Raw genomic sequence first — 24,473 nt, forward strand, 5'->3', positions numbered from 1 at the left:
ATAATGAGAACTTCCAAGCAAATTCATTATAACAAAGCATAATGTGAGCTCACTGGGCACAAAAATAAGCTGAAGGAAAGTGACTCCCACATAAGACCTAATTAAATACTTTGATGTCAGCAAGCAGAGCAGGGAGGGGTGGAAAATCAAATCAGACCGATGTGAAGAAACTAAATTTAAATGGAAAGAAATATTTCCTTCTCTCTCTCTCTCTCTCTCTCTTTCTCCTCCTCCTCCTCCTCCTTGTTTCTCTCTCTCTCTCTCTCTCTCTCTCTCTCTCTCTCTCTCTCTCTCTCTCTATCTCGCTCTCTCTTTCTCTCCTTTTCTTCCTTTGCCATGAAGGAAGAATACGATTCAGGAACAATGGGCTGTAAATTCTTTAGCCAATTAGTCCGGGGACTTACTACTGTTTATAATGCACAGAATGTCACAGGCTGTTTTGCGGCCTCCCCAAGTTGGTTTGTTAATAACAGGAAGCTAGCACTTCTCAGTACAGTGGATCAGCTACACGTGAAAATAAATGCAAAAAACCTGGAGGGGAATAGCAGCAGACCGAGAGTAGCCTTGATTTAATTTAACATTTGGGGGTCCACACACAAATGAGCATTTTAGTAGGCTTCATGGTGGAAGTTGCTGTCATTTGTAAAATATTCTGGCCAATTAGCTAATAGTGTGCTTGGATTTCTCCTGTTTTGATACAGTAATACTAAGTACATTGTGAAGCCCAATTATACAAATCATCCCCATATGCCATACCAGTCTTTCTTTATGAACTGTGTTTATAAATCCTGTGTGAGGAAATGTGTACTTCAGCAATTTAGACCATGTGTAAAAACATAGCCAATGGGATTGTCAAGAAAACAAGTTCCAGCCTAGGAAATCCTAATGTGTTCTGCTGGAATAACAGGAGGGTGCCGTGGAGTGCAATGCTCTGCCTAAATACATATTGCTTTATAGTGTTTAACTGATTTAGGGGCTTCCGCTTCCCTCTCTGTTATTTTATTCTTCTTTTCTTTTAGGATCCAACCTTGGAGTTTGTGAGAAAATTTGGGATCGGTCTTCTCTCAGGCACAATAGCCTCAGTCATTAACATCCCTTTTGATGTTGCCAAAAGTAGGATTCAAGGGCCTCAGCCAGTTCCTGGAGAGATCAAGTACAGAACCTGTTTTAAAACAATGGCAACAGTCTATCAGGAAGAAGGGTAACACAGTCTTATTTTAATGAATGAGCAAGACTCAAGTATTGTTAAAATCCTATTGTACTTCCAATTTGATGAGAACCCGTGAGCCCTCCTAAATTGGGAATAGATGACAAACTTGGAGGGATAACACAATAATGAAATGTTGGCAAAGCGTTCCTGCACCGTCAGGAACAGTGAACCACCACCGTCCAATACGCTGCATGTTTGTCTTAGAATGCCAACATGAACTTTTTGCCTGTCAGTTGGCATATAAATGCAATAGTCTATTGCATATAATATGTCCTATTAACACAGGAGCTGGAGAAGCATTGTCTTCTGACTGGAAATCTAATCAAAATGTCACCTAATTGTATTCTCTTGGGAGAATTAAACATGAGAGTTCTGTGAAAGTAGTTTTCTTTTAAAAATTTAAAGATGTGCCTTTTTCTACTGGTCTTTTTTTTTTTAAGTCTTACTTTTGTCTCTTCATCCCTCCTCACCCAGGGTCTTACTCTCAAGTAAATAATTTCTTACTATTTTTTTATTTAAACTGCATGATATTTCCTTACATGAAGACTGAATTCGTGGTCATTTAAATTCAATTACAAAAGTCATTTTGTCCCTCTACACAACTGTCTCAAAAGTAAGACCTGTCTTAAAAGCAAAAACCATCATGCTGATGAAAGTTATATTTCTGATTGGACATGACCAGCATAGTTTGGGTAACAAAGAATTGACCCACTTTTTTCCCCTTGTCCAAGTTGTTACAGAGAATATTCAGCCTGATACTGTCTGGTTTAGGATACATATAATTTCAAATAATTTTTTTTTTTTTTACGAGTGCTGGGTGAGCATCTCAATAAAGCTGAGGTACAACTCCACTGTGTTTTCAGAATAAGAATGTTTCTCTTTTCCTTCTGTTTATAGGATTTGGGCTTTGTATAAAGGCCTGCTTCCCAAGATTATGAGGCTTGGACCAGGTAATGCTGTTTTTATTACTATATCCTTCCTTCTTGATTGTTGTGGTGTCTTTTTTTCTTATTTGTGTTTATCAGCAACACAATAAAAGTTATCCCACTGAGAAAGACAGAAACTTTGAGGACATAAAGTTGCCTATGAGTAGTCAAGATACCGAAGGCTCCTTAAAAACGTTCTGCCTTTGTTTACAAGGTGCTATTTATGGCCTTGCTGGAGGCTGAGAGAAGCAAAGCCCAGCTTAAGTCAATAGGAAGGATCCACAGCCAGTTGCAGCCCGAGACAGCACCCAGACATACACACACTGGCTTTTGGGTGAAGGGGGCGATTTTCAGGGTGTGAGGGACCAGCCCCAATAAAACTTTTCCTGGTGCTCTAGTTCATCCTTGCTCCTGCCTCAGCTTCATTTCAAAAAGAGAAAAGGAGGACAACTGGCCTCTGCGAATAGCAAGAGCCACTTGTCTTCACAGTCATGTCTGGGGAGTGGTGAAGCCGCAGCCAGCCTGGCGTTCACCTTTTTGGCCTCTGTCAGCATGGTGGTGGAGGCTCCTGGCTCCGGGCCTTACCTCAGGAGGCCAGCCCACAGAAAACAGGCTTCCATTCCCACAGGGAGAGTCAGCTGCCTCTGTGTAAATAGATAAGAAAATAACTGCTGCAGACTCAGCCGCCTAGGCAAATAGTCTTGGATTATAAGCAACCTTGTGAATAAGTACTGAAGTATGCACTAGACCACACGTATTTTTACCAGGCCACACTCACCTACTTAGACATCCTGGTAATCTCCACTAGAACCCTCCCCTACTCCCACCCTCTCTCCCTTTCTCATTCCTCCTTTTTAACACCAATGTCCTCCTCCCCTACCACACTCACACACGTGTGCATTTACCTTTAGATCTTAACCAATGAGCCAGCATTTCTACCAACCTGAGATTTAGAACAACAGACGGTAAATTGAAGCTGGTAAACAGCTCACACTTTCTTGTATTTAGAAAACACTTCCTCAATTCCCAATCCATCTATCCCAACTTTTCTAGGCATTTAAACATGGATTTTGCTTCACATTTGAGTTTCAGCCTGCCTTCTGTTAGTCATTGATTGGCCCATGTGTAAAAGCAAACCCAATAATAAGAATATTGGTGATTTTGTGCAACTCTCTCTGCAGGTGTGTGGTGTTTTTCCTGCACCACACAGTAAATACCTGCTAACAGACCCAGTATTAGAGAAAAATCATAAGACTGGCCCTAACCCAGCTTTCTTAGGAGGGGATGGGCCTGAAAAGGGTGGTGACCTTGGAAAGTTGAACTAAAATGGTAATTGACTGGAACCTTAATCCAAACTCTTTAAAAATCTGACCCCAAGTTTTGTTAGAGGCTTGCAAATGTTTGGTTGGCTTTTTAAATGTTTTTGCATGAGGTGTCCTGAGATGCTGTGGTGTTAAATCCAATGAAAAGGGTTGTCGCGAACATATCATTCAGGCTAAACAACACTGTGAATAACTGGAAATCTCATTCAAAGACCTGGCCTCCACTCTGATTCCAAACATGCAAGTCCTAGCAACTTCAAAGGAAAGAAAGGGAGAGACACTTTCAATTTAAGGATTAGATTTTTTTAAAGAGAGAGAAGAAGAAGAAGGAGAAGGAAGAGGAGGAGGAGGAGAAGAAGAAGAAGAAGGAAGAAGGAGAAAGAAAAAGAAAGAGAGAGACAGTAAAAACAAAAAGTGAACCTAGAATGTACATCCTTTATTCTGATAAGAATCTCATTTTATTTTTATAACAGCCTTAGCAGCTCTATGCGCTATTGGTAGGTACCTCCAATGAAAGGAGAATCCTGAAGTCTGCAGTTTAAACTCCAAATATCACTAGGCTGAAACCTAGCCCAATTCTGTGTGTTCTTGTCTTACACTGTGAACAGTTCATGAGAGTAAACACAGCAGTTACATACATGTTAATAACCTCTGTAGTGCATCCTTGTTTGTCAAAGCACTAAGAGGGCTACAGCAGCTGAGAGAGGTCTAATAGAGAGTATCTTCACGGGTTAAAAATGAAAATCACAGGCAGATAATTATCTTTGGTATAAGGTTACACAAACATGTGCAGACTATAGATTTTTTTTAAAAGCATATGTCCTTGTATACAAAATAACTAAAATCAAAATCAAGCTCTATTTCTTTCTGTCAGAAGTTAATCTTCTATTCATACAGCCAAGTCTTCTCTAAGTTGTGCTGAGGATATTTGTCCACATTTTGATTTTGTAATATTTTTCACATGGACGTGAAAGGATAGATAGAGACTGTCTGAAAGGATATAGAATGTGTGCTATTTACTACATCAGATAGAACACAAAATCATCCACATACAAAAATGCTCTCCTGATGTCTAGGTATTCAGCAGGCTCAGTGCCTGTTTTCCTGTGTCGTATTCCTGTCGATATATTACATGGCAAGCCTCTCTGCAGCCAGTTACATAACTCCCTTCTTCCAAGACAAATGATGGTCCTATGACACCCAACCTCCACAACCAAATTTTCAAGTGCAATACATATATGTCCTAGGCAGACAAAAAGAATGAAAACAAAAGGAGATTGAAAGCTAGCTTAGTTTTGCCATGCAGATTTTTTAAATATTCAAAAGCTATTTTTCACATTGCAATCCAGTTTGAAAGCTGTAAGAGAAAACCAGACTCATTCATCAAGCACCATCTTAGAGATTTTCTTCTTGAATGCAACTACCACAATGCTAATTAAGGGCTGAAAAAAGTAAATCCTTTGCCTACATATGAACGATCTGAAGGTTTCTGTTCGTAGGAAAGCCACATGCCCTTACATGACTAAGTGTCTATATTTATTTACTTTTAATTTTTAAAAGTGCCTGAAAAAGAATCTAATGAGAAATGTTGAAAGTTACAGAAACTCCTGGGGAAAAAATGTATTTGGCGACTCAACATGGTCTTGATTTTGCCTTGAGAATTTTCCACAATAGTTTTATATCTATGTAGTAGAGCTCAAGGACTGATGATTTTGACTAGTCCCTGCCCAATAGCCTCTGGGACGTCATGGATTGAAAAACCATGAGGGAAAGACAACACTATTGCATAGGATTTGCAATAAAAGCCGGCTCCTTTCTTTTCTAGGTGGTGCAGTGATGCTGCTGGTTTATGAATATAGCTATTCATGGCTTCAGGAGAACTGGTGATCGCCTATGAAGTGTTTTTCCCCCTTGAGATAATGGATATTTGCTATAAAGCATCTTGAGAAGGCGAGATTATCAATCATCTAAGCTGATACAATTATAAATTATAATTATACAATTGTACACAATTATAAAGGGAAAAACAGTTCAGTTTTTGATACTTCAAAAATTATCTGTAGACAATTTGAGACAGTAGTTTTAGTCATATCCATAAAACTGTGAGAAGAAAAATAACATGAAGCAATGAGGTATGAGGTACTGAATATAGAAAAATAGCATAGAAATCAGATATATTTCATAAAAACAATAGAAATTTTTAGACCTATGATTTTCTTACATTGCTTCACAATGAAAATCCATTGATAATTATTTTTTTCCAAGAGGTCAAGAAATGCTTTAAAAAAAAAATTAAGCCAAAATTTAAACAGTTTTTATAAGGAATTAAACTCTTCCATATATATTTAAAAGTCACAAACAATATTTTTAAAGTGTACTAAAATGGCCTTTTAAAAATGTTGACTTTTATGTTAAGCTATAAACCTATTGGTTTTCTTCAGTAATAATACACATCTCAACTATATTTTCCTAAATCTACTTTATATTTTGCACTGTTAAAACAAGTCATACTTTAAAATCATGATATTTGAAGTCTTTTATGACGAAAAGAAAACATGAAATTATACTAAACTACTTTCCTTCACATAGTTCCCTTTGAGAACAAATTTTGTTGCTGAAATATGTTCATGTTAAATCACAAATTAAAACCACTCCTTGGGCCCATCTGTGCTGTCCATATTTGCTTCCAAATACCTTTGTTCAGAACACTTTACCTATGCCACTCTTAAAAAGAATGTTTAGGAGCCGCCGGTTGGCTCAGTTGGTTAGAGCAAGAGCTCTCAACAAGGTTGCTGGTTCAATTCCCGCATGGGATGGTGGGCTGTGCCCCCTGCAACTAAAAATTGAAAACGGCGACTGGACTTGGAGCTAAGTTGCGCCCTCCACAACTAGATTAAAGGACAATGACTTGGAGCTGATGGGCCCTGGAGAAACACACTGTTCCCCCCAAAAAATAAAAAAATGTTTAGAGTAAAATACATTTTCAGATTATTGGTTATAAGTGACAGCGTCAGGTGTGAAATCTGCTATTTGCAATGTTAAAAATACGTATTATGCAGGGGAAAATGTTTCAAAATAGAAGTACATACTTAGCATTTCCAAAGAGTCCTGTATTAATGTGCACTCCCAAAAAACGTCTCCTAGGCCTTGATACAACCAAACTTGATACTTGATTTTATATCTGCATCCTGAAATGATGGTACTTCAGTAACTAAAGTCAACAAAAATATCTGCACATTCTAGATGACACCCGTTCTTAACTACTAGTGTGGGATATTTCTACCTTGAGGCTACATCACTAAAGCATTTTGAAAATAAAAAAATAAAAGATAACATGGTAATTATTACTTTTTATTAATTTAGAGCATTTAAAGTATAAAAATAAAGGCTTTTTGACATACTGTATATACATACACAGCCTTCAGTTGTACATCCTTTGCAACATGTTTTTTAATTTATAGTTCAACCCAATAAGAGAGTCATTAAAAGGAGGAAAAAAACAAGAGAAATAAGAATGTCTGTTATACAACTGCATTCTATCCTTGCAGGTAATCCTGTGAGAGAGAGTACTGTCTGCATAGAGGCCATGAAATTGAACCTTTCACCTCTCCATGTGGATGGGATGGAAAAGGATCTCTGAAAGAGTGCATTTTCCAGTTTAAAAACACTTTTACCTCCTAAGAAACAGAGGAAATATGTCAACATTAACCAATAATAATAATGTTTAAAAATCAAACAATTCCCAACCCCATATCCCATCCCATTTTCCATCTCTATTTTTAAAAGTAGCTTTAAACCATAATTTGCTTTGAATAGCAAATTATATTTGGGGTTTCTGTTGTCTTTTTAAATTTACTTCATGTGAATTCACTGTTGCTAAGAAAAGACTGGGGGCCAGAGGGGAGGGGGAGAAAACTTTGATACCATTAATATTCGATTTTTTTTTAAAGTACAAGAACCAGAAAAAAATTATAAATAGCATAATAAAAAGAGATTTCTTAATTTAGATAAAAAAAATAAGGTTTCGTTGTGTTTCCATACAAATGACTGATATTTTTTAAAGACTCCTAATATCCACCTAAAAACATCTGATAAGGAATAATTCTGTACCTTATGTCAGTTTTTCTGGATGGCAGGAGAGTCCCTGTATGGTATGGTTTTAGAGTCTCCACCAAAATATTGGACTGGTATTTTTGTTCCATTCGGTTTATAGTCTATTTTCTCACCAGACTGGGAACTCCAGATGTCAATAGGAGTTTTACAAGATCAAAGGAAGACTGTGGCCCTGAGAGTTCATCTGCTCCTTCTGCTATTCTTCTCCTGAAGTTATAATCCCCTGTTTGTAGCACTGAATTTCGGTTGCTTTAGAAATAAATGCAGTTCAAAGCTCTCCGTAAGGTATCTGCTGCTTGAGAAAAGCAATTCCTCGAACATAACTTGTATGTCAGAAATCTGCTGTTTACATCCTAGTGATTTGAAGACCTAGCTAATCTAGCCATCTGAGTTTTAAATGAAGCCATGAAACCAATGTGACAGAAGTGGACTGCCACGGAGGCTGTGCACAGCACAGATAGGAAGAAATCAAAATCACCTAACGAATGTGTCTTTAACATCCATGTCTAGTGATGTGCCCTTTTAGTTATTGCACAGAATTAACACCCCAAAACTCGCAATATATTAATTTTCCAATAGATGACTTGTACCAATGTTTTAAAAACGTATTTTCAAGACTATATTGCCAAGCAGGAAGAACTTTCTAAACAGAAGAGATAAAAACTGTAGAATTTTGCCCAAGAAAATCAATTGTTTTAAAATACAACACATAATCACACGCTCACACACACACACACATATACCCCACAGCTCTATCATTACCGTTAAAATTGGTTTAGAAAGATTTATCCGTTTAAAGTGTGTCCTGTAAATCCAGAAATGAATAAAGGGAATTTTTAAAAATTAAATAGCATTTGTGTTCCTAATACCACCACCAGTTTGCCTACATGTGAAACATGCTTCTGTACAACAATGTAAACTTCACAGCAAGCCATTTTTACATTCATTAGAGCAGAATTTTCCATTTTCTTTAAATTACAGCATAATTTTGGGCTGAGATTGCTGAACACACAGGTAAGCCAACAACAACAGTACAATTTAGTTTCACAGTGGTTTTCTTAACATAAAGTTCATTTTAAGTGTCTTTGCAAAGCGTTTCACATTAAACTTAAGTTTCTAAGTGACTTTCTTTAGAGCCTTCTTATTCAGATATTTTCCACCCTCTTGCCTTTATATGTTTGGCATGTGTGTTGTTTGATTAGAATACAAAATGGGAGACTGGCTTGTTCTATCTGTTTTTGAATCCTCTGCTGTTGAAAGAAAATGTCCTTCATGGGATGTTGAAGCCTTCACTGCACACACAGAATTTGGGGCAAGTCCAGGTCCAGGAGCCCAAGTGGCCCACCACCAAACAGAGACAAAGACATTGCCAGAAAGTCACCTTTGCAAAAGAATGAAAAAATAGAGAAGGGTGGGGGAGGGGAGTATCCCATGGAATGAAAACACAAATGCACCATCCAGAGTCCATTATTTACAAACTAATAGAAAATATAAACATTATCGTATTTGGAACCAAGTCAAAATACCAGGAGGAGCTAAATTCAGATACTGCTTGTGTTATACATATATTCTCCAACAAAATAGGTCATCTCTTAAAAATAAACAAAGGATCACTCAAATCAACTGCTGATTGGTTTCCTAATGATGAATTAAGGCTTATTTGGTCACCTTATTTGATTAGAGGGTGTAGCATTACTTTTTTCTACATGTATTTTCCTTTATTGATTTTGCAAAATCTTAACAATTGCACATTTCAAAAGTTTAGGTTGATTTAGAATAAATATACACATGTGGTTTTACCAAAGACTAATTTAAAAAGTTCCTTAAGCCCTTTGAGGGGTGCAGGTTTCTTCACTACATTAAAACAGTGTGTGGGCAGCATAAATGTCTCATTCAGTCCTTAATAATGCTTTTGTTTTTAAATCCTAAAGTCATGTCAGGTTTTCTGTGAGAGAGAAGTTATGGCAAGAAATATTTAAGTGTCATCAGCACAAAGGAGGTGAGTCCATAAAGCCAGCTGTCCAGGCAGAAGGGTTGGAGGGCAGCAGGGGTGGGATCCTAGACCAGGGAAGGGGGGAGGGTGTGCTGAGAGGGGGCGCCCGGGTGAAGCTGTTGCAGACGGAATTTCCCATCAGAGTGCAGAAGCTGTGACAGAGTGACTACCTTCTCGGGCTGCCTGCATCCCCTTGAACGCCAGCGACGCGGGAATGTCACAGTTGTGGGGGGAAAGTGGGGTGCCGCTGGCATGTTGCCACCCATGTCCAGCAACATAACCAGAAGGAGCAGCGCTGTAGGTCATGTAAGGCGACACTTGGGCCGGGGTAGGATAAGGAGCCATGGTGGATGCTGACACAAAACTGCTCACAGCTGGGAGGCCATTTGGTGCCTAAGAGGAGTGGGAAAAAGAAGAGGTGAAAATAATCACATTACAGTAGCGACGTTTCACTGGTTCTTAGAGAGGAGACTGTAAGTTCTGAGCAGTAGTAGCTAACAATATTCTGACTCTTCTGATTTTTTTTTTTAGATTTGACTTTAATTATATTCTAAATGCGATCAGTCTTGCTACATAAACATAATGCCAAACGACAAGATATTATTCTTTCCACAAAGGTTTTGAGGAGGCTACGACCAGAAAATTCACAGTATGTGCTGTGCTATTTGGAATTATAGGAAGGCAATGCAGTGTGAGGAAAGAATGAACGGAGATTAAATCCTCTTAGGATCTGTTCAACTATCCATATGCCTTTGTCAACCTTCCCCGTACTTCGGTTTGGTTTGGTTCTTTTGTGGAGGCGTTTGTGAGGGGCCTGGTTGGTGTAGCTTTCATTTCCAGCAAGGAAGGGCACAGATCACGGGCTGTCAGTTTAGAACTCAAAATGTGCATGACCTTTGTTAAATAAAATACGGGCCCGTAGTTTAAAACGTCATGTTGTAAACGCCTGCTGGACAAAAGACAGGCAAAAGCAGTGGGGTTTTTTTTCTTTGTTATTTAATTGATTGGGGTGACAATGGTTAGTAAAAGTATATAGGTTTCAAGTGTACAATTCTGTAATACATCATCTATATATCGCATTGTGTGTTCACCACCCAGAGTCAGTTCTCCTTCCATCACCATATATTTGACCCTCTTTACCCTCTTCTACCACCCGCCTCCTCCCTTTCCCTCTGGTAACCACTAAACTGTTGTGTGCCTGTCTATGATTTTTCTTGTTTTTAAATGACGATTGAGGGTATTTTATCAAAACGGAAACTGGCTATTCAAATGTAAAAGAACTGTATATATGTGGTTTTGAAATTGGAAAATTGGCTTGCAAAGTTTTGGGGCCCTGTGATGTAAATTTTTTAAAGCCATATGGATTCATTTCAATCTCTTGAAATGAATTTAAATGTAAAATTTTAGTTTGCAAACAAAATGCAGCAGCTCTGGCAGGCAAGTCTGCCTAGAAACCAGTATTCTCTTGGCATCCAATTATTGTTAGTATTGTTACTATTAACAACATTAAAAGCACCCTGATTTCTGGCATAAGCACTCAGCATCCTTCTTCAAGTAACATAATTTTTTCCCCTCAATTTCTACATTATTTAGAAATTTCTACATATTTAGATTAAACTCATTTATTTCTATTATTTAGAAATAAACAGTAAATCCTGTTTTCTGGTAGTGATGTGAATGAATTAACATATCAACGTATTTCCTAGTGAAAGTAAAATGCAAATAATAGACTCATTATTAGTAAAGCTGTTTTAATCCTTAGAGTTAAATTAAGCAGACATGTTAGACAGTTTTTCCAATTCAATTGCAACATAGAAATTGTTTTCTAATTTAATTCACTTGGTTATTCTTTTCATCGGTGGGATCTCAAAAATGATTTTCTCAATTTAGAGTAATACTTGAAGAAGATTATATACATGGGTATGATTTAATACTGCTCATTGATTTCTGGCAAAATAAGAGTAAAAATAGAGGGGTTAATCTTGCGTGCCTGTTCTATAAGAACATAGACCTCATGTTCTTCTGTTTGTCAAAATACCTGTTCTCTGAAAAATGGTAAAGAGGAAAGGAAACTAAGGTTTCTTGAATATGTCCCATGTCCTGGTACCAAGAAATATCCAACGTATTTTATCAAATAATGAGGTCTGATCAATTGTAGCTCATTATAAACTATTGAGTTTATAATAATTCCAAGATGATATATAAGTAGTACAATACAATGTTGAATTAAAATTAAAATGTATTACAAGAAACCCAAAGGGTGATACTGTATTTTCTAACAAAGAAACCATTGCACGTCACTGTTGAATATACATGAAATCTTATCCTCTTTTTATACACAAGACTACAGATTAAGGAATTTAGCCATTTACTGTAGGCCAGTTGACAAGTCAATGGCCACTTGTTATCATCCCTGTCTGATGTAGGATCCTCTATAGCAAATCTTTTTCTGCTTTTTGCTGGACATGTAAAAGACAGACACAATTTTATCTCAAACCAGAACATCTTTTGGGAGAATATCTGGTAAAAAGATTCTTTCTTCTTCTATAACGCTATTCTCATTGCTAGATCCTCATTCTGTTTCTTAACTTCTAAAAAAAACAAAAAAACAAAAAAACAAAACATTGTTTTTCCTTCTGAGAAGGGCTCATTAGAGAATGGCTCAGAGGAGACACTGTAAGGCTCTCAGCAGATGAGTATGAAGATAGAGAGCTATCACATTGCAGAAGAAATTTAGCATTGCATAGAGATTATACAGTTCTGGTCATGTTTATCTAGGATTTTCCCAATAACCTCAGAGAAATTAGTTTGGAAAGGAATCAATTGTTCCAGTTCAGTCATGGAAAGGTGTTTGCATCTGCATTTGGCCTCTTCCATTCTAACATTAATTAATATTTTATACTATTGATGCCACTGAGCACCAAGAATCATAAAACAAGAATGTTAAGATTAAAATGCTAAGGTTAAATGACTTTTAAAATAATGAAAACCTTCGCTCAATATTTTACAAATACATAGGTTAGACTATTTAATATCATACATGACAGAAACAATGTTCTCGTTAGTAGGGAAAAAATTCTGTTGGTGAGTTCTGTTTGTCATCAGAGCTAAATTTTTCCTGCCTGTTGTTTTCTTTGTATTTTTTCTATCATACGAAATTACAGTTCTCTCTGAAACACTTGCTTTGTCATTTCCCTTTTGTCTCCTTACACCCTTCCCTTGGAACCACTACTCTCGGATGTGTCCCCTTTATTTGGGGCTCCTCAACTGTTTTATTGCAATGTCTGCAATCCCTTTACATGCACCCACTTCTTTGTTTTGCCTAGAGATGCTCACCCTGAGAAACCCGGCTGGATTAAAACTCTCATTTTAGAAAAATGTGCCTGGGATTTAGGGGGAGGTAGAACATTGGATTTAGGCCCATGTTACCTTCAGGTGCCTTACTTAGTCTGTGACGACATTTGTTTGTCGAGTGTAAAAAAAACACTGCTAATTTTTTCCATATTTGTCCCATTTCTCGTACTTAGAGCATCAAACTTGCTTTTGTGTTATTATTCCTATTAGTATTAAATATTTCAAAGTTCTCTAAAATCCACAATACATTTAGAGTCATTTTAGGGATGCAGTCTTTTCTGTGTTACAGAAAGGAAGAGCAGAAAGGGAAGCTTGGAGGGGTTTAAACTCTTTCAAAAACAGAAATTTTTAAACTTAATAAAAATAGCTCTTAGCTTTTCCTCAGGTTAAATTATGACCTAGGTTTGGAGTGAAAAGTTTTGTCTTAATTTTTCTTTTTACTTATAAGTTCATATTTAGAAATGAAGGGGGAAATAGCATAAGCTAGATCAGAGAACAAACATGCTTTAAAATGTACCTGCCACCTTCACTATTCATTCATTCTAGTGACTCAATAAACATATAAATTTTCTCACTATTAATTTTGAAATGTGACATTACTAAAAGATACAAATCTCTACTGGAGAAAATAATTGTTACTTATGAAGCAATCACTGAAAGAGTAAAATTTTCCACAGCAAAGAAAACTACAGGTAGCATTGATGCTTGTTTATTCTTTCCAGTAAAAGAGTACATGATTTAAACTTCCCAAATCTGTTTAATGTTTTCAGTGAAGGGCATGTAATTAATCTGAAAGCTAGTTAGGCTGAGTAGAGACTACCAAATGTACACCATAAATATAGTGGGAGCAAACATGCTAAATTACTCTATTTAATTGGATTGTAAATATGATTTATAAATCAACTAACATATGGAATCCCCAGGGAAGAGTAAACAAATTTTCCAAATGAAACCCCAGCAATGGGCATGTAATGGAAATCTCATTTTTGAAAATGACTTTACCTAAATATTCCATAAATAAGACATCACTCCATCAACTTCTTTTTTATGTGGATCTTCCTTGAAAGCCATAAGAGAATCCTTTCCTCTAAAGAATTGTACAAGGGTCCTCCCTGGGCAAACTATCTACTACCTAATTCTGAGAATGACATTACTAATAGTACAAAATAAAATAGACCAAATTGCATCCTGGAAAAAGTAAGTTACTTGCTTTGTTGGATATTTTTAGAAAAGGACAGATTTTATCCCACTACCATTAAAGAAAATAGTCCAGAAAAAATACATAAGATGCAATGTAGTCTAGTTAAGGTTAGAGTGAATGAAAGCATGAGTTTTCATCTCATTTGTTCCAATATGTAGAAATACAGATTTGCCAGTTTTTGAGAATATGGTTTTAAATGAGTGTGTTGAGAAGCTATATCGGCAGAAAGCTAGATTGTAAACAGTTTGAGGACAAGGACTTGCTTCAATCATCTCATCTCTCCATAAAACGGGACACATTACAGGTGTTTCATAATCATTTGTATACTTAAGTTAGTGCAGACTTTTGAAAGCAAAAGATGTGACACTCTTGCTTTAAAAAACAAAACTAAGCACCCTTTATCACAAAACAAGCATTACACTTTAAGTAAGCAAAATTAATGAAGCTGTTGAAAAAAGTAAATAAAAGTTCTAACCTAGCCATTTCATTATTTGATTTATGGTCATTACATTTATTCCCACCCCCAAGAAAATGGAAATGCATTAGTATCCAAACACTTATATGACCACGAAAAAAACTGGTATGACAACTGTCTGGCAATTAGAGGTTATAGACTATTCTTCAAATTCTGGGAATTGTCTACTCAACATTTTCTCTCTTGAAGAAAATACAAATAGCAGTGCCAAGTCCTCTACCCACAATCTTTCATGCACTCACCAGTTCTACCTAGTCCTCTCCTTATGATAAAGAGTTTACCTTGGCTTTATAATGAAGTAGATTTAGCCACAAACTGAGGTATGCTTCACCTAGAATTTCAACCTTGAGATACTTCATAAGCAAGAAAATGGTTTATATCTGAACATAAACAAGATTTTCTGTTTTTTTTGGTTTTGTTTTTGGTTTGTTTTTTTTGTTTGTTTGTTTTTGTTTGTTTGTTTTTGGTGAAATCATTTTTCTGCCCTTCTTGATTCATTATGCAATGACTTAATAAAACAAATCTGATAAAATTAAACGGTTGTAAATATGGTTTCAACATTCATCCAAAAGGATCTTAATTTTGTTTAGTTATGAGATGGCAGATCTAAATGTCTCTAGGTAATGGAAAGCTGCTATTTAAATTTTTTTTCTAAATTTTATGTTTCCAAAACATTATTAAATTGATGTAGCCTTAAAAAATTTTAATCACTTTTTGTATTTTATGAGACACATTTTATTGATACGTAATCATTAATTTTGTTTTAAAACACTAATAGTTAAAAACTGAATAGGTCGAAAAATGTTTTTCATAATAGATAGCATTATGAATTTCAAAGACTGTCTATTGGCATTTGTCTGAGATTGCATTCTCTACAAAAGCATAAATTAACACAAAATTACTGTATTTGATATTAATAAAAATCCAGTGCAACTTCATTTACCTTTTCACAAGAACAGTATGTTTGCTAGGACAGCCAGTTTTAAAATAGTGTACTAGAAAATTATATTCTGTATTCTGAAATATTGTATTTCAAATACAATGTACAAATTAATGCTTCATAAGACTTTCAGATTAATTTCTCTCCAAATTCAACTATTTTCACACCTCTGAATTTTTTCTTAAGTCCAAATATTTAGACTAGTCTTCATTTCTGACATCTCAATTTGTAGCTAATATTATATTAAACTTGCTGTCTGAATTAATATATACTACCCCAAAATGAAGATACCCAAAGCTTATAAATCTACCATTCAGATACTTTAGAGTACCAGGTATGCAATATTTTTTTTCTGAGAAGGTATGCCCAATTGTAGAAAATATTTCAAAAGCTATACAACTATTTATAAACTGTTTAAATAAAATGAGTCATTAATTCATTAAGTACTAAGTAAAGGGCAGCTATATTTCAACCCATGATTCTCTGTTAGTTTATTTGTTTTGCCATGCAATGGCATTCAATACAAATTTTATGCTTTCAACAGAAGAAAAACAGCCATTAGGAACCAGAGATCATTGTTGCCATTCAGAATTAGATGAGATTAAAGAGTTCTAGCCCAACATAAAATGTGGGTGAAAACAGCCAAAATAAATAAATATTATTTTTCACCTATCCTCAGAGGTAGACAATAAAGATTTCTGAATGGCACTATAAAATATCAATTGCAGCACAATATCAAAGTGTAAGACAAGATTTAATTGTGCTTAGAAACCTTTTGAGTTTTGAAATTTTACATCATTTGAATTATCTTACTACATGGCAATGCAGAAGATTAGCATATTGCAATTAAGAATTTTCCAAATGTAAGTTTCATATAAATAACTTTCTCTTCTGGAAAAAAAATTAACTTGTTTTCTTAAGTATTTAGAATATACTTATTTGGCCACTTCTTAAGTTAGTTGCTTCTATAAATCTGATAATTTAGTGATTTAATATTTAGTGTATAAAATGTAACCGATTTTCATGTTCAGAATATACAGACAGAGTAAATCATTTGAAAGTGTTCAATTTTTATTTTAAATTGGTTGGTTTGGTTTTGAATATTCTAAACTACTATTTTAAAATCAAAAGATACGCATGTGTAACAAATATGCATAAGGTTCTAATTACCAGCAATCGGGCATCTTTTTTTGCAGTTTAAACTGAAAATGGAAACTAGATTACGGTAATCAATTCTACCTACAATCAATTGTCAATTCAGCCTCTTTAGTAATTTCACAGGTGTTTTCTGGGGAAAGATTATGCTGTAAGTCCTATGATTCTGAATTCTCAATTTCTTCCTTTGTATACTAAAATAAAACTAAGATCATATAATATTGCACTATTTAATAGCAATTGTAAATGTCCTGAAAGTATTATGTGCAAAATTTTTGAGAATATATATTTTTGTCAAAGACTTTCAAATTTTGTTCGTAAGGCAAATAGAGAGAGATACATATAATACCAAAATAAATGTAAAACGCACCCCACTTCTGTATGTTTATGAGCATGTATTAATGTATAATTTTACTGTCAAGGAAATCAATTTCTAAATTCCAAAATTGCTCATAAAATGACCTGGCCTAAATTTATGTGCATATTTAGCACACCTTCTGCATTAAGCACTATTTTGATAATTGTAATAGAGTAAGCACTGATTTAACTGTGCTTAGAAACTTTTCAAGTTTTGAAATTTTACATCATTTGAATTATCTTACTACGTGGCAATGCAGAAGATTAGCATATTGCAATTAAGAACTTTCCAAATGTAAGTTTTATATAACTTTCTCTTCTGGAAAAAAAATTTAACTTGTTCTCTTAAGTATTTAGAATAATAACTTATTTGGCCACTTATTTCTTAAGTTAGTTGCTTTTATGAATCTGAATATAGTGATTTAATATTCAGTGTATAAAATGTAATCTATTTTCAGTGTTCAATGAATATATAGAGTAGATAATTTGAAAGTGTTCTATTTTTATTTTAAATTCATTGGTTTGGTTTTGAAGTGTATGTATAGATTAACCATTTCTAAATAAGTTTAAATGCTAAATCTATAATTCAAGAAAGTAAAAATAATTACAATGGTTTTTGGATTATGACACTGCCTTATATATAAACTGGGTTCATCGATTATATGTGGGAATTGGAGATTTTTCAACTCTATACTTCACAATGTTATTCTTAGAAATGACCTAATAAAAATTACTGAGGAAGTATTAAATGCTTGCTATTATGCTAGGTGTTTTATATACACTCCTATTGTTTGTAACAAAATACCTTGACACTTTTTGACTATTAGTTCTCTGAACAAAGTATATTCTGACCAAAAAAAATTGCTTGTTTTTAAAAGTCAATCTCCAACCTCCATTTATAACCACAGGTAATATTTAATGAGTGCTTACTATATGCCATATGGTTGCATTATCTCATTGAATCTTCACAACATCTCTTGAAGTTGGGACTATTATATCCCCATTTTACAGATGAAGAAATGAAGCCTCTGAAAGGTTAAATAACTTGCTTAAGTGGTGAAGTTGCCAGAAGATCCAAGCTCTTCACCAGTGTACCTACTGCCTCTTCTTTACGAATTACAGGCACTTTTTAAAAAGAAAATTAAAAACTTTCTTATAATTTCTCATTGGCATTCTTAACAATAGAAACAGACTCAGGAAAGGGACTCTTTCCTTGTTGCTATTTTCTGTGATGTTTATCAGAGGAAAGCTACTAATATGTATCTGTCTCTGTTTTAACAAAATAAGAGGGGGAAAAAGTGGAAATGAGTTTGTTAGAAAAAATAACAAGTAGGATTTTTTTCCCAAGTGAATAAAAGTAACAAGTTCCATTTTACTTAAAAAGCTGCTTTTTACAGATAAGAAAACACTGTACGTTTTAAGACTTCAAAAGAATAAAACGAAAACTGCGTATTTTGAGGCTTTGGAATTGGAGTTTGGTATGAAGAAATTTGCAAACCTACCCAGCTCTGCTCCCAGAAAACTTAAGATGCTTTAAGATGCTAGTTTTCGATTTTTAGTTTTTTTTGTTGTTTTTTTTTTTTTTTCCTTTTCTTTTTGAGAGCTTTGGCTTTGAACTCCTGGTCCTAGCGTGGTGATGAAGTTAGACTCAAAACTTTGGGGCGCTTGTCATTTTGTGATGTGGCTGCTTAGTTTTTCTCAGAGAAACGACAACAGCAACAAGAAAACACGGGTGTCTTAATTTTTCTTTAGGAGAGTCGGGGGTGGGACAGAGGGAAACAAAAATTAAACGGTCCACAGCCAGTCTGTATAATTTGAGGTTTTCTCACTAAGCTCCCTTGGGAGGTTACGACGTGACCTTTAATCGGGAAATGGTAACTTTATGAAGTTTATCTGGTGGCCCTCCTCTCACTACCGCAGGACAAGCCACGCGTGTTTGTTTTCGGGAAGCCCCGGTGCGCGCACGGTCGGAGCGTGCGGACCCGCAGCCGCGACCTCGGGCGTGCGCGTGGCGGGCGTGGAGGCCGCCCGCCCGGCCTTTCGGAAGCGCCCGCTCGGGAGACCCGGGCCCCGAGGCGCGCGGCGGAGGGGGCTTCCCAACGGCCCGAGGCGCTGCCAGGGCCGCCCCGCGGGAGCCGCCGCCCCCGGGCCCCGGGCTCCTAGCGGGGGTCGAGACCTCAATTCCGTCCTGCGAGGGGCCTCCGTCCCGCCCTGGACAACCAAGGATGGGGCTGGCGGGGCGACCGGCAATCGGCCTGGGCTTGCCTCTGTCGAGGCGTAGAAAAGGACCGGTCCTCCATCGCCCAACCCCGCCGCCACGCGGCGCACCGCGCGGGGCCCTCGCCTCCTCACCTGCCCGTACTTGGCTTCCTGCTCCAAGGCTCCCTTGTCCAGCCCGTTCACCGCGTGCGGGGCGGCGGCGGGGAAGTTGTTGCGGCCCAGGCTGCTCCACTCCTCCACTTTGGGGCTGTGGTATGGGGAGCTGTCGCTCACTCCTGGGGAGGAGGAGAAGGCGTCAGGCGGGAGGTCCAAAGCGTGCGCGCCCCCTCGTGAGACGCGGCCCGAACCCGTGACCAGCGAGCACTAGGGCTCTGACCTTGGTCCCCTGCCCTCCGCTTCCCAGGGGCGCCGGGCGTTGGCGCGGCCTCTCCGGCTTCCAGCCCACGGCCGGGTGACGTTTACTTGCCTCGGAGTAGGCCTCTCTTAGGTCTCTCACCCACGCCTGCGGGAAGATTTCTTTTCTTCGACCACCGGCCTTTGATTTCCTCCTTCCCTCCGCTCTCCCCCGGAGAAACGAGTGGCAGGAGCCTGAGAATTTTGCCAAAATTTTCCCTGATGGGGGAAAGAACCCTCGAAGGTGGATGGGCCGTTCTCTCAATCTTAACCCAGCGTCGACTGGCGTTGACAAAAATCTGGGACTGGTGTGGAATGAAAAGGGAGAGGGGAGCGTCCTGGCCAACCCCAGCGCCTGTGCTGGTACGTAGAAACATCCAGGTAAGTGCTCCCTATGAGGTAGGGACCTCATAGTTATGTCAATAGATGGAACAAAAGACCTGCAAAGTTCTTGGCAAACAAATAACTAAATGCTGCCTACAATACCCATGCAAACTATATGTGCAGTTTTTGCCTTGTGTGTGCATACCTTGTGTGTGACGAACCTTGATGTTCTAGCTCTATACATTAAATATGTGAGGTTATGTGCATATGACTCAAAAAGTAAACACTACAGTTACCACTGTAAATGGCACACGTGTCAGTGGTAAGGTTATAGAGGGTTGTTTTGCTTTGTTTTTATGATGGAAAAGGTTAAGAAAAATGAAAGTAGAATTAAGTGTTTTTGCAAAAGGAGTAAAGCCATCAGTTATCCTTTATGTTCTTACTAGAGATGCAAAGAAAATTATATGGTGTAAGCTGATTACCACAATACCTAAGGGTCTGCATATTGAATCATTGGTGTCTTTAAGTGACCAAGTGCAATTTTGAACAGGAGATGTTTGAAGACTGTGAGCAGTGTGTTTTGTCTTTGGGACCTATGGATGGAGTACCGAAGTTTGACAAAGCCACAACCACTTGATTTTAAACACTTCCATCTGACTCAGTGCTTGGAAGCACTGATCGTTTTGTAGAAATAGTCATTTATAGAAATAATCATTTTATAGGCACAAATTTGTCAGAAAACAGGTTGTTTAAAGCTGGCATCCAGAATCAACAACATCTATGAAGTTACTCCTCTCCATAATCCAATAGTTTTCCAACTGACATTTGGTCTGATTGTAGGATCCCTAGGGAAGAAACGTTTTCTTTTCAACTCTGTCAGTCTTCTTTCACTATTCCTGCCCTTCTCCAAAGAATTAAATTGTGTTCCAATGTGCACCAGGAGACTGTGTTTTGGCCCAGAACTGCCAGTCTCTCTTTGCCTTCCCAGACAAAAGGCAATCGGTGGGCACAAGCCTCAAGTTATCTTAAGAAATTGAGATCCCCCTGTGAGCCCCCATTTCTGCTGATCTCACACTTTCCCATGAACAGGGGCTTCCTTTAAATGTCAGTGAGGTCAGTTTATCCTATAAATCAAGAGCAAACTCTCTCCAACTAAAGTTCCAACCAGCTCCAAATAAGACAAAATTGAACCCTTAGAAAGATCTTGTAAATTCACAGTCAGAGAACGAGAAGATGAGAAACTGGGGCTCTGCTTTAATTACTTAAAAAGATAATTGTGCCAATGTGGTGGTAACTAAGAAAGGCAGGAAATAATTAAAGGAACTATTCCCCCCCTTTCCTACTTAATTTTTCCTCTGCACCTTTAAACTTTTGGCTGAGAAACTAAGAAGGGAGGCTCTTTATCTCTGCAATATTTAAATTTTGCATCTAGGGCATTTTGACTTTCTTTTCTCCCTACTGAGAAAGAAGTCTGTGCCTTTGTTTTGTTTTATTTTGTTTTGTTTTAACAACGCAGGAAATAAAACAAACTAGGGTCTCCTGAGGAAGCCTGAGGGAGTAGGAGAGCTTGAGGAATCATTCTTATCAAGCAGAAAGGACACTCAGGACACTGCAAGGTCAAGGGTGAGAAAAAAGGAACAGTGGGGTGACAAAATGCAGGGACTACCGTAGATGTCCACTTGCATTCTCGGGCACCGAGGGACCCTAAAGGGAAGTGGCAGGCGAGGGGCTGGGGGGTGGGGGGACGGGACAGAGCAGAAGAGAGGACAACAGGAAATTGCCATGCATTTTTGTCTCTATCACAACAAAAAAACAGTGGTGGTTGGTGCCACTTTCTAAGATATATAATATAGCGAAGTCTATTAAGGTAAGAGAGGGAGGAGAGAGAGAAATATCGCTGAAAATTTGTCCCAGAATGAGCAATGCAGTAACATACAAGTTACTAGTAGTAACTTCGGGACCTCTGTTTCCGAGGAAAATGAAGTGAAGCATAAGAATGAAACCAATTAGGTGACATTTGAACTTCCTGCCTGAGCAAATTTGGCCTGATTGCCAGAATCCAAGAAGAATACTGCAATTTCCACAGGGTGCCCGACTCCTCGCGGCCGCATCTGATCCCAAAACAGGCTGCCCGCAGCGGTGTCTGCAGCCGGCAGCCCCTCGCCGGCTCGGGCTTGCCGGGCTGCGCCCCAAGTCCGGCCTAGGCTGAGCTCCCCAAGTGAGCGAGCCGGTCTGAGGCTGCGGCGGCGCGAGAGGAGGGGGAGGGTGGAAAATGCGAACCATGTGTTGGGGATGGGGGGATGTTATGGGTCTGGTAGTTTGAGATGAGGCAGGAGACTGTGTGTGGCAAGGAAACGAAGGGCATGAATTTCAACTTAATGAGATCAGGACACCCCCTGGGAGGACTCCTTACATTTCCAAAGGAAAGGCCCCAGGTGATGAGATAAACGCGAGCGTAGGCCGCAGCTACAGAGACCCCCGCGAGGATGCGGAGAGAGGCCCTGCACATCCACACAGCAACCCCTGAGCCCTTACCTTGGTCGGTGATGGAGCGAATGCCCAGGATGTCGGTGACGGAGTGGGAGGAAGGCCAGGTGCGCGGCATGGCTACCGAGCCGGGGATGGCCGGCACCCCGGGCGGCGTGGGCACCTTCGCGGCGGCCGCTGTGATGGGGCTGGGGTAAGAGTAGATGTGGTTATAGGGCAGCGCCGGCTGCGGGGCCGGCTGGTGCTGCTTGTATGAGTCGTAGTGGCCCTGTTGGGCCAAGTTGCCGATCTTGTTGCGAAGGATGCGGCTGATGGAGCTCACGGAGGGCACGTTGTACTTGTCACACACGCCGTCCGCCAATAGGCGGTCCCGGATCTCCCAGGCGAAGATGCCGGGGTCCCTCTGCTTGTAGGTCCGGATGTGCTTCACCACGGTGGGGGTGGTGACCCGAGGCTTGCTGCCCCCGATGGCTCCTGGCAAGATCGAGCCTGTCTCGTTGTAGCGCGCCAGGATCTTGCTGACGCAGCCGTGAGAGACCCGTAGCTGGCGGCTGATGTCACACGGTCGGATGCCCAGTTGGGCCAGTTCCACGATGCGAAGCCGGATGGCGTTGGGCAGCGGCCTCCCGTTCACGAATACTCCTCCCAGCTGGTTCACCTCCCCGAAGGCTGGCTCTGCAAAACAAACAAACGGCGCGTGGAGACGCGCACCCGCAGTTGGGGACAGCCGCTGGCCTCTCGGCCTCCGCGCGCGTCAGGGGACAGGGTGGAGGCACCCGCCCCGGACTAAGGACCCGGGCTGTTCCCAACCCACACGGTTCAGGAGCCTTGCCGAGCGGCTCCAAATCACCGCGGACGAGTCCGATTCCCTCCCTCACGCCGGTGCTGCCGGCGGCCGCTGGCGAAGCAGCTTCGGATGTTCAGAAGCCTCGGGAGCAGGCGGGGAAATCGTTCTCGACGCCTGCACCCGGCGCCTATTTGGCTACTCGGCACTCAAGTCCTTGGGCCGCTCCCCCTTCATCCCCAGCGCCCTGCCAGGGGACCTGCGTAATTGGACAAGGACCCGGGGAAACTAGAGGTTTTTGTTTTGTTTTGTTTTGTTTCTGTTTTGTTTGCGTGTGTACATATATGTGAAACAAAACTTGGTCAGTCCCTGGGGCTGCGGGGGCTTGCAGATGCCACCGCTCCCTTCTCTTAAAATCAGAAAACGGCATCCACGGCAACCCAGTAGCCAGCGTTTAGACTGAACTGCTGGGAGCCTCTGACCCTTAGCGTGTTCCTACAAGTTGTAGGAACACGAGCAAAGTCAATAAGGAGAGTGTGAGCGCTCAGAGGTGCGCGCCCTCGCGCGCTCTCCCTCCCTCCCTCGCCCGCTCTTTCCCTCCCTCCCTTCCCGGCTCTGACAGCGTCCCCCGCCGCCACTCACCCATTGCTCCGAGCAGCACACCAACCGGGGCCCAGTTCCGCGCTGCCAGAAAGAAACTTTTCGCACGGCCTCAGTGGCCCAGCCTGTCGCTGCCCTGGGTCGCTGGTGCCTCCGCTTCTCCCCAAGAGGAGGCGGCGAGAGTGCAAAAGGAAGGAGTAAAAGGAAGTCTGTGCCCTGATGAAAGAGGCTTGAGTTCTGCATTTCAATCTAAGCAGCAACGTGGGCTGGGCTGAGCGGGGCCGGGCGGCTCTGTCTATCACTCACTAGGGACACGCCCCACAAAGAGGAGGGCCCGAGGGCAAAGTGCGTGGTGATTGGTGTGGGCCGGTGAGCGACAGCGCGGTCCGGGAAAGTCCTTCCGCTGTCTCTTTCAAGCTCGCTCTGCACCTGGGTGACTAAATACAAAGAAAATGGGTGTTTGACACCTTGCAAGGAGCAACGCAAACAGACAGCAAAATCAGGCTGACAAAAATGCTGAATAAGCAAATGAAAGCGTTTGGTCTCAATGTGAGGGGCTCGGAGAAGGAAGGGACTTGAGGGGATTTCTTTGGGGGACAGACGAACGTCTCAGAACTGT

The 24,473-nt window shown here is 39.7% G+C and overlaps 2 protein-coding genes across 2 annotated transcripts in view; one reads left to right on the forward strand and one right to left on the reverse strand.

Moving 5' to 3' along the window:
* Window positions 1-6,935, forward strand: part of SLC25A21 (solute carrier family 25 member 21) — a 450,807-nt gene extending 443,872 nt beyond the window's left edge. Inside the window, exons 8-10 of the mRNA XM_081047465.1 lie at window positions 1,020-1,201; window positions 2,108-2,160; window positions 5,284-6,935. Coding sequence (XP_080903591.1) covers window positions 1,020-1,201; window positions 2,108-2,160; window positions 5,284-5,345 — 297 coding nt within the window. The 3' untranslated portion in view covers window positions 5,346-6,935. The remainder of the gene's footprint in view (window positions 1-1,019; window positions 1,202-2,107; window positions 2,161-5,283) is intronic.
* A 1,925-nt stretch (window positions 6,936-8,860) lies between these two features.
* PAX9 (paired box 9) lies at window positions 8,861-23,900 on the reverse strand (the record flags this gene model as incomplete). The annotated part of the gene is made up of 5 exons (XM_081048295.1): window positions 8,861-8,952; window positions 9,735-9,957; window positions 19,399-19,541; window positions 22,519-23,145; window positions 23,897-23,900. 5 exons carry the CDS (start codon window positions 23,898-23,900, stop codon window positions 8,861-8,863), a joined length of 1,089 nt encoding a protein of 362 aa, XP_080904421.1.
* Between the last annotated feature and the right edge of the window lie 573 nt (window positions 23,901-24,473).

The sequence above is a fragment of the Rhinolophus hipposideros genome (assembly GCF_964194185.1).
Source record: "Rhinolophus hipposideros genome assembly, chromosome: 5".
Classification (NCBI taxonomy): Eukaryota; Metazoa; Chordata; class Mammalia; order Chiroptera; family Rhinolophidae; genus Rhinolophus; species Rhinolophus hipposideros.